The following is a 14425-nucleotide window of genomic DNA, read 5'->3' on the forward strand; positions in this document are numbered from 1 at the left end:
TGCATCATGCCTCACTCAAAGGAGCTGTCTGAAGACTTAAGACACAAAATAATTTATTTGTATAAAGCTAAAAAGGGTTACAAAACCATCTCTAAGACCCTTGGTGTTCATGTGTCTACAATTAGAAAAATTGTGTATAAATGGAGACAATCTGGAACGGTTGTTACTCTGCCAAGGAGTGGCCGCCCTGCGAAGATCACTCCAAAGGCACTGCGAGTCATCATCAATGAGGTAAAAAAGAATCCAAGAGTGTCCGCTGAAGACTTGAGGAAATCACTGAAACATGCAGACATCTCTGTGGACACATCTACTATAAGAAAGACACTGAACAAGAATGGGATTCATGGGAGAAGGCCACGGAGGAAGCCATTGCTGTCCAGAAAGAACATTTCTGCTCATTTGGAGTTCGCGAAAAAGCATTTGAATGCTCCTCAGCACCACTGGAAAAACATATTGTGGTCTGATGAAACCAAAGTTGAATTGTTTGGGGGGGAACACACCACATCATGTGTGGAGGAAAGTCGGTACAGCACACCATCAGCAAAACCTCATCCCCACCGTCAAGTATGGCGGCGGTAGCATCATGGTGTGGGGGTGCTTTGCTGCCTCTGGGCCTGGACAACTGGCTATAATCAATGGGAAAATGAATTCTCAAGTATATCAAGATATTTTGCAGAAAAACCTGAGGCAATCTGTCAAAAAGTTGAAACTCAAGAGAGGATGGGTCCTGCAACAGGACAATGACCCTAAACACAGAAGCAGGTCGACATTAGAATGGTTTCAGAAGAACAAAATTCACGTTCTGGAAAGGCCCAGTCAAAGCCCCGACCTCAAACCAATCGAGATGTTGTGGCATGACCTCAAGAAAGCCATCCATTCCAGGCATCCCAGGAATCTTGCTGAATTACAACAGTTTTGCAAAGAGGAATGGTGCAAGATTTCTCCTGATCGTTGTGCCCGTCTAGTCTGCAACTACAGGAAACGTCTGGTTGAAGTTTTTGCAGCCAGAGGAGGGTCAACCAGCTACTAAATCAAAGGGTGTACTTACTTATGCCTCCCTATCCTGTGAATAATTCCATCTTATGGTCAATAAAAATATGATAAAACGCAAATGTTTGGGTGGTTTTAGTTCAAGCAGATACTGTTTGTTCATTCTTAAGATTGCTGGAGAGTTCAGATGATGTTTTATGACCAATTTAGGCAGAAATGTAAAAAATTCCAAAGGGTGTACAAACATTTTCCTCCGACTGTAACATTCTTAACACTGCTTGTACGTCCCAAGCTCCTTCCCCTGTTCTCTCTGCTCTTCCTAACACCCTGTGGGTGGATCATAAGGACGATGTGGGCTCTGTGAGCTGCTCTCCGTATGAAGCTGTTATTAAACACTCTACACCTGTTTATGTTAAACAATACCCTCTGTCTCCTAGTAAGCTCAATGGTATTGACAATATTCTAAAATCTCTTTTGCAGCAAGGTGTCGTGGTTCCTTGTGTCAGCCCGTATAACACCCCAGTGAACCCGGTCCCAAAACCGGATGGCACATGGCGCCTCACTCAAGACCTACGTAAAATAAATGAACTCATCGTTCCCGTGGCTCCAGTGGTCCCTGACGTTCCTTCTCTTATGTCTTCTATTCCGTGTGACCATGCTTATTTCTCTGTGATTGATTTGTGCTCTGCCTTTTACAGTGTTCCTGTGGGCCATGAGACTCAGCCCCTGTTTGCTTTCACACACAGGGGAAGACAATACACGTGGACGCGGTTGCCACAGGGTTTCATTGACTCACCGGCGGTCTTCACTGCCGTATTGCGGGACGCGCTGGCTGATCTCTGTCTTCCCCGGGGCTCCATGGTGCTCCAGTACGCGGATGATCTCCTGGTAACGGCGGAGGATCAAGACGCTTGTGCTGCCGCCACATTGTCTCTCCTCACACTCCTGGCGCAGAAGGGTTTCAAGGTCTCCCGCACGAAGTTGCAGTTTTGCCTCACAACTGTTCGCTACTTGGGACATGACCTCTCCCAGGGTTCCAGGAGGCTTAGCCCGGAACGCGTTCAAGTCATTATGGACACTCAGGTGCCTGCAACCAAGCACGCTCTCATGGCATTTCTGGGCCTCATCAATTACTGTCGTCAATGGATCCCTGACTGTTCAATCTATGACAAGTGTTTGCGTTCAGCTATAAGTCACTCAGATCCTTTGACTCAGCCCCTGGTCTGGACTGAGGACATGCTAATGGCCTTCAAGGCTCTGAAGCAAGCTTTGTGCTCCGCCCCTGCTCTCGGGCTGCCGAACTATCGTTTGCCGTTTCACCTGTATGTGTGCAATCAGAAGGGGACCGCCTCTGGGGTGCTGGCTCAGGAGCACGGGGGGGGGCATGCGACCTTGCGCGTTTCTATCTAAAACTCTTGACGCTGTGGCACAAGGGCTTCCTGGCTGTCTTAGGGCTGTTGCTGCGTGTGCTCTCATGGTCACGGACGCTGAAAAACTTGTTTTGTTGCATCCGCTCATTTTACACACTTCACATGACGTCGTGTACATTCTGCGGAATCTTAGCACTCAGCATTTGTCTGCTCAGTGTCGCTCTGGCTATGAGTTTATTCTTTTGGCCACAGAGCATCTCACTGTTAAGCCCTCCTCGTCGTTTGATTCTGTCGCCCACGCTCTTCAGCGTCTTCTTAACTCACAGGATGACGATGTTGCGTTTGACTCACATGACTGTCTTTCTAATATCGTTTTTGAGACTAGCATCCGCCCAGACTTACACTCCACCCCTCTTTCCACAGGCGATTCTCTTTTTGTAGATGGTTCCTGTTCCCGCCCTGCGGATGGTGTGTTCCTGTGTGGTTACTCTGTTTGTCGCCTCCCTGATGAAATTGTTGAAGCTCATTCTTTGCCTTTTTCTTCTGCTCAGGCTGCGGAGCTCTATGCTTTGACTCGCGCGTGTATTTTGGCTCAAGACACAGACGTTACTATTTACACCGACTCACGCTACGCTTTTGGCGTGGCGCACGACTTCGGCCGCATTTGGGCGTCTCGGGGGTTTACGACAGCCGACGGTAAGCCCATTTCTCATTCTTCACTTGTTACTGATTTAATCACCGCCTGTCTCCTTCCGTGCACGTTGGCCATTGTTAAGACACGCGCGCACACAAGAGGGGACTCATTTGAAGTAAAGGGCAATTCATTCGCTGATCGAGTCGCTAAAGCTGCAGCCGCATCCGGTGTCCTGCCTCCAGGCTTTAATTGCGCTTTAGTTTCTACTGATCGCATGGTTAGCGCTGTCTTACCTGACATAGATCTCATTTCTATCCAGGCCTCGGCCTCTGTGGCAGATACGCAGTTCTGGGACGCCCAGGGCGCGACAGAGAAGAGTGGCGTTTTGCTTGACGCACAGGGCCGTCTTTGTTTACCTCGTCACTGTACTCCCTTTCTCGTCCGCGAGTTCCATGGTCCCACTCATCGCGGCCGAAGAGGGGTAGTGGAGGATATGAACAGAACATTCTGCATCAATAATTTGCGCACAGACGCACACAACATTCTGGACAAGTGTTTAACGTGCGCCCAGAATAATCTATCTAAACCAGGCGCGGTACATCAGCACCTTCCCATACCCGACACGCCTTTCCAAGAATGGCAGATCGACTTCACTCACATGCCAAAGCAGGGCCCGTTCAAATACCTTTTGGTCATGATTGACAAATTTTCACGGTGGATTGAGGCTTTCCCGTGTAGCAAAGAGAACGCCCGAACAGCAGTGAACAAACTTACACAGGAAATTATCCCACGTTACGGTCTTCCGGTAGGAATTGACTCTGATAAGGGAACGCCGTTCACCTCTAAGGTAACGTAGGAGCTATGTAAAGACCTCAAGATCAACTGGCGTTTTCATATCCCATACCATCCACAGTCCTCTGGCATTGTGGAGCGCGCGAATAGAACAATTAAGGGTAAGTTGCGTAAGGCTATGCAAGACGCAGGCACGAAAAATTGGGTCCAAGTTTTACCGTTGGTCCTCGCTGATATGCGCATGACTGCTCAGGTCGCTCTCGACAATTTATCTCCGTACGAGCTTGTCATGGGACGCCCCTTTCCTGTCCCTTGGCGTAGAGGCATGCAGGTTATAGGAACGGGTGATCTTGAAGTACATCTCAGCGAGTACGCGGTGGGTCTCATGCGGGTGCTGGATGAGTATTGGGCGAGAGTAAATTCCAAAAAGCCTCCCATTCCAGAGGCACACACTCACCCCTTTGAGGTAGGGGACAGAGTTTTAGTAAAGAGATTTGCTAAACTAAACGCTCCCATGGAGGAGTCACCCTACAGTGGGCCCACCGATGTACTCGCTGTAACTCGCACGGCTGTGCTAACGGACCTTTTTCCACAGTGGATCCATGCCAGCAGAATAAAGAAGGCTCCAATGTAATAGAAATCTATATTGTTGATGCTTAACAGACTTTTGTGTTTCAGAAAGTTGCTGTGACAATAGCTGACGGCCTTTTCAGGGATCCCCTTCCAGCATCTGGAGCAATCCAGTTTCGGCTGATCTACAAAGAGGGGATGGTTGGTGAGTCTTGCAAAGTTCTGGGCTGAAGAGTCTGAAATGCACGGGAGCCTGTGACATTTTTCGCCGTCTGCACCCTGTGAGCATTAGAGAACAAAGTCAGTGACCAGTATGACTTTCTTCATCATCATGCTGATCTCAACGCTTGGGGCAGGGTTACCCGCACAAGCAATACACCGGGACCCAAGGGATAACGAGTTTTGGAAATATGTAAACTTCACTGTAAAAACATCAATGAATATGAGTAAACCCTGCTATGTGTGTTCTTTGTTACCCCATGACAGCAGCGCTCCTTTTCCGGTCCGAATAGCCCCGTCTAACTACTCTGAGGTTAATATGACATGGCTCAGCCTGTGGCCCTCGTATACTCAAACTAAGGTTTTCCTGACAGACAATACAGACCCAGAGGTAAGGTTGTCAATACACTGGGATACCTCTATGAATTATTCAGTATGCTTTCATCGATATGAAGGTAACGGTACGGAAGTAGACCGAGAGGCGTTCAATCACTGTAGTCTTTCGAACCCAACCGTATGTATCCGGAAAAATGTTTCTTCCCCCTGGCAGAAAGGTCTACCAGGCTGCCGTTGTCAATATACCTTTAACCTGAAACAGGACACGGCGGGACGTACCATGTTTAATTCTGACTACCCGATCTGGCTACCAGATTGGTATTGGGATTGCGACCGGGGTAAGTTGTGGTCTTACCTTCCCTCTCTTCAACGTGGCCTGTGTGCCCTGGTTCAGGTCCAGCATGCATTTACTGTTGTGCCCGTCCCTGAGGTTCTCAATACGGGCCGAAGGCGGCGATCCGTAGACGACGATTTTTTCCCGCCTTGTGAACATCAATTAGAAAGCAAATGGAATAAATTTTGGCAATCGTTGGTCCCACAATACGGTCTAACACAGGTATGGAACCAACTAGAAGTAACTCACTATCGTCTTGCTACCTTTGTTAATGCTACTAACGCCGCTATGGAAGGCATCTGCGTCGAACTAACGGCGCTGCGCTTAATGACAACCCAGAATCGAATGGCTTTAGACATACTTCTCGCTAAAGAGGGCGGTGTTTGTGCAATGATAGGCGACTCTTGCTGTACCTTCGTTCCTAATAAGGACGACGAAAGCTTCGGGGAGATTGCAAAACAATTAGGAAAGATGCGACAGGTAGCTCACGATTTACATATGGACGAGCAAGCTAGCTCGCCCTGGGGATGGGGGTGGTTGCACGTTTTGTTCGGAGGTCTGGCTCCTTATATCTCTATGATCATTCCCGTTGTGTTTATTGGCCTTCTGGTGTGCCTGTGTGGCCCGTTTCTTTTCCGTTGCTGCATGGATCGTATATATAATATGATGATCTCGCACACAGGTTATGTCCCTGTGTCGGCCACGACTGGGGTGTGAATAATACTCTGGGCTTGCGTCAGAGTATTAAAGAGGGGATTGTAAGAATATAATCCTGAATACTCCTAAACCTACTCTTGTAAATGCGCGGCCCAAGGGTGACTGTCGTTTAGTGTAGCAGTTTAGGGTTTACTTTAGGCCAGCTACAATACGTGCTGCTCTGTACATTTTGCACTTCCACATGTTCTGTTCCCGTTTCATATCCTGATTTTGTCTATGTTTTTGTGTGAAACATCCTGTTAAGACTGTGCATAACTCTTGTGTGACCTTGATACTGAGTGTGCAAAGCACATTCTGTAATTTTCCACTGCTGATACTCCCTGCGAGGAGTGTATATATAACGCCCCGACGCAGCCGCGCGTTGGGCACGGCTGAGAATAAACCAGATTGATTTAACTCGTGTGGTTTGTCCTCCTTTGTCCCAGGAGTACTCCTTGGTAACGCATCTGAACAGCACGCAGCGCAATCCTAACAACAGTCCTGAAGGGTGCTCTCAGTCTCTGGGCTCCAGAGTTTGACTTGTTTGGTGACAGGGTTTGTTTATTTTAGTTTTTGTCTCTAGGCCAGGTACAGGAACAAAGAGATGTGGTCCGAGTGTCTGAAGTGGGGGCGAGATGCAGCCCTGTATGCACCGCATATGTTGCTGTAAACATGGTCCAGTGTGTTCTTATCATGGGTGAGGATGTCCACATGTTGATAATAGTTAGGGAATACAGTCCGTAAATTGCACTGATTAAAGTCGCCGGCGATGATAAAAACAGCGTTGGGATGAGCCGTCTCTAACACGCTGATGTCATTATGTAGTTTGCTGAGTGCTGCCATGAAGTTAGCTCGTGGGGGGATATAAACAGTGGCTAAAAACACAGCAGTGAATTCCCTTGGTAGATAATAGGGGCGGCATTTCAGCAGTAACAGCTCCACATCTGGCAAACAGTGCTTATAGACAGTCTGTATATCTCCACATCAAGAGTTGTTAATAAACACACACACTCCACCCCCTCTAGCCTTACTGGAGGCTGCGGTCTGGTCTCCTCGGTGTACTGAGTGAGTTTGTAGCTGAATGGCACATTCTGGGACTTTGTCTGAGAGCCAGGTCTTGGTGAAAATTAGAGCGTAGCACTCTTATTTCCTGCTGTGCTGTGATTCTGGCTCTTATCTCATCCAGTTTGTTTTCCAGAGACCACACGTTGGCTAGCAGGAGGCTGGGTAGTGGTGGTCGGCTAGTGCAAGCTTTTAGCCTAACATGGAGCCCCCCCCGCCTCGCTTGCATCACTGTCTCCGGAGAACTCTCCTAGGGTCAGCTTGCTCACTTGGGCTCGGTGCTTCAGGGCCTTCCTGGGGCTGGCTGCGGGAGCGAACAATGAGTTGTAGCTCTGGTGGTATAAAACCAGTAAATTCCAAATGGCTGTGTATGTTAGCGATGTCCAGCAGTGCCTGTCTGTTATATGTTAGCAGTGCAAGACATTTGTGCACTGCAGAAAAAACAGAAAATACACAAAAAAGAAGAAAAAGCCGGCATTCAAGAGCGGAGCGAGCAAACACATCTGCCTCGAGGGGAGCCATGTTCTAGAAGATGATGTAGTTTGTATACATCATACAAAAGAAGAAGAAGATTGAGTCAGGGCAACAGTGCATCAGAGACACCATCTTGTCTCCACGACACTATCTTATTGATATGTCTTTTCTCTTATCTTTATTTTCATATTCGATATTGAGATAGGGCGGCACGGTGGTGTAGTGGTTAGCGCTGCCGCCTCACAGCAAGAAGGTCCGGGTTCGAGCCCCGTGGCCGGCAAGGGCCTTTCTGTGCAGAGTTTGCATGTTCTGCCCGTGTCCGCGTGGGCTTCCTCTGGGTGCTCCGGTTTCCCCCACAGTCCAAAGACATGCAGGTTAGGTTAACTGGTAACTCTAAATTGACCGTGAATGTGAATGGTTGTCTATTGGCCCTTTTCCACTACCCTTTTTCAGCTCACTTCAGCCCGACACGGCTCGCGTTTCGACTACCAAAAACCAGCACGACTCAGCTCGTTTCAGCCCTGCTTAGCCCCTAAAACTCGCACCGTTTTGGAGTGGGGCTGAAGCGAGCCAAAGCGAGCCGAGTGAGGTTGGGGGCGTGAGCAGACACTCCCCTGTGCACTGATTGGTGAGGAGGAGTGTCCTCACATGCCCACACACGCCCCGCGAGTGCGCTGGGATCTGTAAACACCGCAAACCCGGAAGGAGAAGAATTACGAATTACGAGAATTTCTGAAGCCTTATGCGCCTCGCCTCATCTATACGCTTGTAAGAATATAATCCTGAATACTCCTAAACCTACTCTTGTAAATGCGCGGCCCAAGGGTGACTGTCGTGTAGTGTAGCAGTTTAGGGTTAACTTTAGGCCAGCTATAATACGCGCTGCTCTGTACATTTTGTACTTTTCATATGTTCTGTTCCTGTTTCATATCCTGATTTTGTCTATGTTTTTGTGTGAAACATCTTGTTGAACTGTGCATAACTCTTGTGACCTTGATTGAGTGTGCAAAGCACATTCCATAATTTTCCACTGCTGATACTCCCTATGAAGAGTGTATATATAAAGCCCCGACGCAGCTGCGCGTTGGGGGCATGACTGAGAATAAACCAGATTGATTTAACTCATGTGGTTCGCTCTCTTCTTGTCCTCGGAGATCTCCTGGTAACGCATCTGAACAGCACGCAGCGCAATCCTAACAATTTGGTGACCCCGACGTGATACTCTCAATCAGGTAAGACATGTTTGATTGACTACCTGGTTGGAAGTAGTTCCGTAGTGCCCTAAGGAGGGCTTTGTTTTCCCTGGTTCGAGTCCAGGAAGAGCGCGCTATAGAAATTTGTGTAGTGCCCTAAGGAGGGCTTTGTTTTCCCTGGTTCGAGTCCAGGAAGAGCGCGCTATAGAAATTTAGATAAATATCTGCTGTTTGTTTCTGTTCAGATCCGTTTGCTTTACTGTACGATGGGGGGCTCGTATCCTAAACCTGAGGTCACAGACACCCCGGCGGAATGGATGAATAAGTGTGGTTTAGGCTATTACGTTACGCCGTGGCTGGACAATTTGGCTGGGTGGACGGAGGCAAATCCTCAGATTCCATCGTATCCCCGTGATGGGACGTTTAATCCAGGCTTCCTTGCTTCAGCGCACCGTATGATTTATGAAAGCTTAGGCGATCCGGATTGGGACCGCCCTTATATGCGCGCAGGGTATGATAAATGGTTTGACATGAAGAAGGTATGGGATAAATCAAAGGGTGTTTACACCCCGAGACCTGTTTTAAAGGCTATTCCAAAACCAAGACCAACGCCTGTTACTAAAGAGGCGGCCGTCTCTTTACCCTCGTCGTCCGCCGATTTAGAAGCACAAACTAAAGTTCCACCCGCCCCTGCCGTTTCCAAGAAAGGCAAGGGTCCCAAGGGGAATAATGGGGAAGATCACGATGAGGAAGAGGGGGGCGACGATGACTGGAATGATCCTGATGACGTGGGCCCAGACGCGGGCTCCAGACCATTTCCCCCAGGCAACGTAGCATGTGTCTGGAAAGTGAAGCGCAGTGGGATTGATGTGGAGCCCCCGTCGCCATCAGCCCTTAAAGATATAATTTCCCTGCTCCCTTCGCCCGACAAACCGCTTCTTTTTGTCGACATGTTAATTAAGGCATCCCGTAACTGTCAGTTAACTGGTGCTGACTATAGGTTTATATTACAGAATCAATTAGGGGACTCATATGATGAGGAGCGTTTGCTCGAAATAGTCGATGTGTTGCAAGCTAGAAATGACGTCGCTATGAATATAAAGGAAGAAATAGCTCCGGCTCAGGAAGGTGGCCGTCCGCGTCAGCGCACCGTGTCGACATTTTTTTGGAGGGACACACCGAATGCTTTGCAGCTCCTGCGTGAGCAGTTAACTAGGTATTTCTCCGCCTGATGTTTTTGCCCTATCCAGTTCTGTGCTGCCACATAACATTCTGAACGCTGCTTGTACGTCCCAAGCTCTTTCCCCTGTTCTCTCTGCTCTTCCTAACACCCTGTGGGCGGATCATAAGGACGATGTGGGCTCTGTGAGCTGCTCTCCGTATGAAGCTGTTATTAAACACTCTACACCTGTTTATGTTAAACAATACCCTCTGTCTCCTAGTAAGCTCGATGGTATTGACAATATTCTACAATCTCTTTTGCAGCAAGGTGTCGTGGTTCCTTGTGTCAGCCCGTATAACACCCCAGTGAACCCGGTCCCAAAACCGGATGGCACATGGCGCCTCACTCAAGATCTACGTAAAATAAATGAACTCATCGTTCCCGTGGCTCCAGTGGTCCCTGACGTTCCTTCTCTTATGTCTTCTATTCCGTGTGACCATGCTTATTTCTCTGTGATTGATTTGTGCTCTGCCTTTTACAGTGTTCCTGTGGGCCATGAGACTCAGCCCCTGTTTGCTTTCACACACAGGGGAAGACAATACACGTGGACGCGGTTGCCACAGGGTTTCATTGACTCACCGGCGGTCTTCACTGCCGTATTGCGGGACGCGCTGGCTGATCTCTGTCTTCCCCGGGGCTCCACGGTGCTCCAGTACGCGGATGATCTCCTGGTAACGGCGGAGGATCAAGACGCTTGTGCTGCCGCCACATTGTCTCTCCTCACACTCCTGGCGCAGAAGGGTTTCAAGGTCTCCCGCACGAAGTTGCAGTTTTGCCTCACAACTGTTCGCTACTTGGGACATGACCTCTCCCAGGGTTCCAGGAGGCTTAGCCCGGAACGCGTTCAAGTCATTATGGACACTCAGGTACCTGCAACCAAGCACGCTCTCATGGCATTTCTGGGCCTCATCAATTACTGTCGTCAATGGATCCCTGACTGTTCAATCTATGACAAGTGTTTGCGTTCAGCTATAAGTCACTCAGATCCTTTGACTCAGCCCCTGGTCTGGACTGAGGACATGCTAACGGCCTTCAAGGCTCTGAAGCAAGCTTTGTGCTCCGCCCCTGCTCTCGGGCTGCCGAACTATCGTTTGCCGTTTCACCTGTATGTGTGCAATCAGAAGGGGACCGCCTCTGGGGTGCTGGCTCAGGAGCACGGGGGGGGCATGCGACCTTGCGCGTTTCTGTCTAAAACTCTTGACGCTGTGGCACAAGGGCTTCCTGGCTGTCTTAGGGCTGTTGCTGCGTGTGCTCTCATGGTCACGGACGCTGAAAAACTTGTTTTGTCGCATCCGCTCATTTTACACACTTCACATGACATCGTGTACATTCTGCGGAATCTTAGCACTCAGCATTTGTCTGCTCAGCGTCGCTCTGGCTATGAGTTTATTCTTTTGGCCACAGAGCATCTCACTGTTAAGCCCTCCTCGTCGTTTGATTCTGTCGCCCACGCTCTTCAGCGTCTTCTTAACTCACAGGATGACGATGTTGCGTTTGACTCACATGACTGTCTTTCTAATATCGTTTTTGAGACTAGCATCCGCCCAGATTTACACTCCACCCCTCTTTCCACAGGCGATTCTCTTTTTGTAGATGGTTCCTGTTCCCGCCCTGCGGATGGTGTGTTCCTATGTGGTTACTCTGTTTGTCGCCTCCCTGATGAAATTGTTGAAGCTCATTCTTTGCCTTTTTCTTCTGCTCAGGCTGCGGAGCTCTATGCTTTGACTTGCGCGTGTATTTTGGCTCAAGACACAGACGTTACTATTTACACCGACTCACGCTACGCTTTCGGCGTGGCGCACGACTTCGGCCGCATTTGGGCGTCTCGGGGGTTTACGACAGCCGACGGTAAGCCCATTTCTCATTCTTCACTTGTTACTGATTTAATCACCGCCTGTCTCCTTCCGTGCACGTTGGCCATTGTTAAGACACGCGCGCACACAAGAGGGGACTCATTTGAAGTAAAGGGCAATTCATTCGCTGATCGAGTCGCTAAAGCTGCAGCCGCATCCGGTGTCCTGCCTCCAGGCTTTAATTGCGCTTTAGTTTCTACTGATCGCATGGTTAGCGCTGTCTTACCTGACATAGATCTCATTTCTATCCAGGCCTCGGCCTCTGTGGCAGATACGCAGTTCTGGGACGCCCAGGGCGCGACAGAGAAGAGCGGCGTTTTGCTTGACGCACAGGGCCGTCTTTGTTTACCTCGTCACTGTACTGCCTTTCTCGTCCGCGAGTTCCATGGTCCCACTCATCGCGGCCGAAGAGGGGTAGTGGAGGATATGAACAGAACATTCTGCATCAATAATTTGCACACAGACGCACACAACATTCTGGACAAGTGTTTAACGTGCGCCCAGAATAATCTATCTAAACCAGGCGCGGTACATCAGCACCTTCCCATACCCGACACGCCTTTCCAAGAATGGCAGATCGACTTCACTCACATGCCAAAGCAGGGCCCGTTCAAATACCTTTTGGTCATGATTGACAAATTTTCACGGTGGATTGAGGCTTTCCCGTGTAGCAAAGAGAACGCCCGAACAGCAGTGAACAAACTTACACAGGAAATTATCCCACGTTACCGTCTTCCGGTAGGAATTGACTCTGATAAGGGAACGCCGTTCACCTCTAAGGTAACGCAGGAGCTATGTAAAGACCTCAAGATCAATTGGCGTTTTCATATCCCATACCATCCACAGTCCTCTGGCATTGTGGAGCGCGCGAATAGAACAATTAAGGGTAAGTTGCGTAAGGCTATGCAAGACGCAGGCACGAAAAATTGGGTCCAAGTTTTACCGTTGGTCCTCGCTGATATGCGCATGACTGCTCAGGTCGCTCTCGACAATTTATCTCCGTACGAGCTCGTCATGGGACGCCCCTTTCCTGTCCCTTGGCGTAGAGGCATGCAGGTTATAGGAACGGGTGATCTTGAAGTACATTTCAGCGAGTACGCGGTGGGTCTCATGCGGGTGCTGGATGAGTATTGGGCGAGAGTAAATTCCAAAAAGCCTCCCATTCCAGAGGCACACACTCACCCCTTTGAGGTAGGGGACAGAGTTTTAGTAAAGAGATTCGCTAAACTAAACGCTCCCATGGAGGAGTCACCCTACAGTGGGCCCACCAATGTACTCGCTGTAACTCGCACGGCTGTGCTAACGGACCTTTTTCCACAGTGGATCCATGCCAGCAGAATAAAGAAGGCTCCAATGTAATAGAAATCTATATTGTTGATGCTTAACAGACTTTTGTGTTTCAGAAAGTTGCTGTGACAATAGCTGACGGCCTTTTCAGGGATCCCCTTCCAGCATCTGGAGCAATCCAGTTTCGGCTGATCTACAAAGAGGGGATGGTTGGTGAGTCTTGCAAAGTTCTGGGCTGAAGAGTCTGAAAAGCACGGGAGCCTGTGACATTTTTCGCCGTCTGCACCCTGTGAGCATTAGAGAACAAAGTCAGTGACCAGTATGACTTTCTTCATCATCGTGCTGATCTCAACGCTTGGGGCAGGGTTACCCGCACAAGCAATACACCGGGACCCAAGGGATAACGAGTTTTGGAAATATATAAACTTCACTGTAAAAACATCAATGAATATGAGTAAACCTTGTTATGTGTGTTCTTTGTTACCCCATGACAGCAGCGATCCTTTTCCGGTCCGAATAGCCCCGTCTAACTACTCTAAGGTTAATATGACATGGCTCAGCCTGTGGCCCTCGTATACTCAAACTAAGGTTTTCCTGACAGACAATACAGACCCAGAGGTAAGGTTGTCAACATATCTTTAACCTGAAACGGGACACGGCGGGACGTACCATGTTTAATTCTGACTACCCGATCTGGCTACCAGATTGGTATTGGGATTGCGACCGGGGTAAGTTGTGGTCTTACCTTCCCTCTCTTCAACGCGGCCTGTGTGCCCTGGTTCAGGTCCAGCATGCATTTACTGTTGTGCCCGTCCCTGAGGTTCTCAATACGGGCCGAAGGCGGCGATCCGTAGACGACGATTTTTTCCCGCCTTGTGAACATCAATTAGAAAGCAAATGGAATAAATTTTGGCAATCGTTGGTCCCACAATACGGTCTAACACAGGTATGGAACCAACTAGAAGTAACTCACTATCGTCTTGCTACCTTTGTTAATGCTACTAACGCCGCTATGGAAGGCATCCGCGTCGAACTAACGGCGCTGCGCTTAATGACAACCTAGAATCGAATGGCTTTAGACATACTTCTCGCTAAAGAGGGCGGTGTTTGTGCAATGATAGGCGACTCTTGCTGTACCTTCGTTCCTAATAAGGACGACGAAAGCTTCGGGGAGATTGCAAAACAATTAAGAAAGATGCGACAGGTAGCTCACGATTTACATATGGACGAGCAAGCTAGCTCGCCCTGGGGATGGGGGTGGTTGCACGTTTTGTTCGGAAATCTGGCTCCTTATATCTCTATGATCATTCCCGTTGTGTTTATTGGCCTTCTGGTGTGCCTGTGTGGCCCGTTTCTTTTCCGTTGTTGCATGGATCGTATATATAATATGATG

General features: G+C 48.9%; 2 protein-coding genes and 1 long non-coding RNA gene across 3 annotated transcripts; all 3 read left to right on the plus strand.

Annotated features, from left to right (window-relative positions):
- The first annotated feature begins 1279 nt into the window (after positions 1-1279).
- LOC132882131 (protein NYNRIN-like) lies at positions 1280-5532 on the plus strand. Its single transcript, XM_060915396.1, has 2 exons — positions 1280-2073; positions 2912-5532. Exons 1-2 carry the CDS (start codon positions 1624-1626, stop codon positions 3848-3850), a joined length of 1389 nt encoding a protein of 462 aa, XP_060771379.1. The 5' UTR covers positions 1280-1623; the 3' UTR covers positions 3851-5532.
- A 3048-nt stretch (positions 5533-8580) lies between these two features.
- Positions 8581-13491, plus strand: LOC132882134 (uncharacterized). The gene is made up of 2 exons (XR_009654109.1): positions 8581-8709; positions 13149-13491. It is a non-coding gene; the product is annotated as an uncharacterized LOC132882134 (long non-coding RNA).
- Positions 8707-13491, plus strand: LOC132882132 (protein NYNRIN-like). Its single transcript, XM_060915397.1, has 2 exons — positions 8707-9886; positions 10422-13491. The coding sequence occupies exons 1-2, from the start codon at positions 8937-8939 to the stop codon at positions 13102-13104; spliced, it is 3633 nt and encodes a 1210-aa protein (XP_060771380.1). The 5' UTR covers positions 8707-8936; the 3' UTR covers positions 13105-13491.
- Positions 13492-14425: the final 934 nt, after the last annotated feature.

This window comes from Neoarius graeffei, chromosome 2 (genome assembly GCF_027579695.1).
Source record: "Neoarius graeffei isolate fNeoGra1 chromosome 2, fNeoGra1.pri, whole genome shotgun sequence".
Classification (NCBI taxonomy): Eukaryota; Metazoa; Chordata; class Actinopteri; order Siluriformes; family Ariidae; genus Neoarius; species Neoarius graeffei.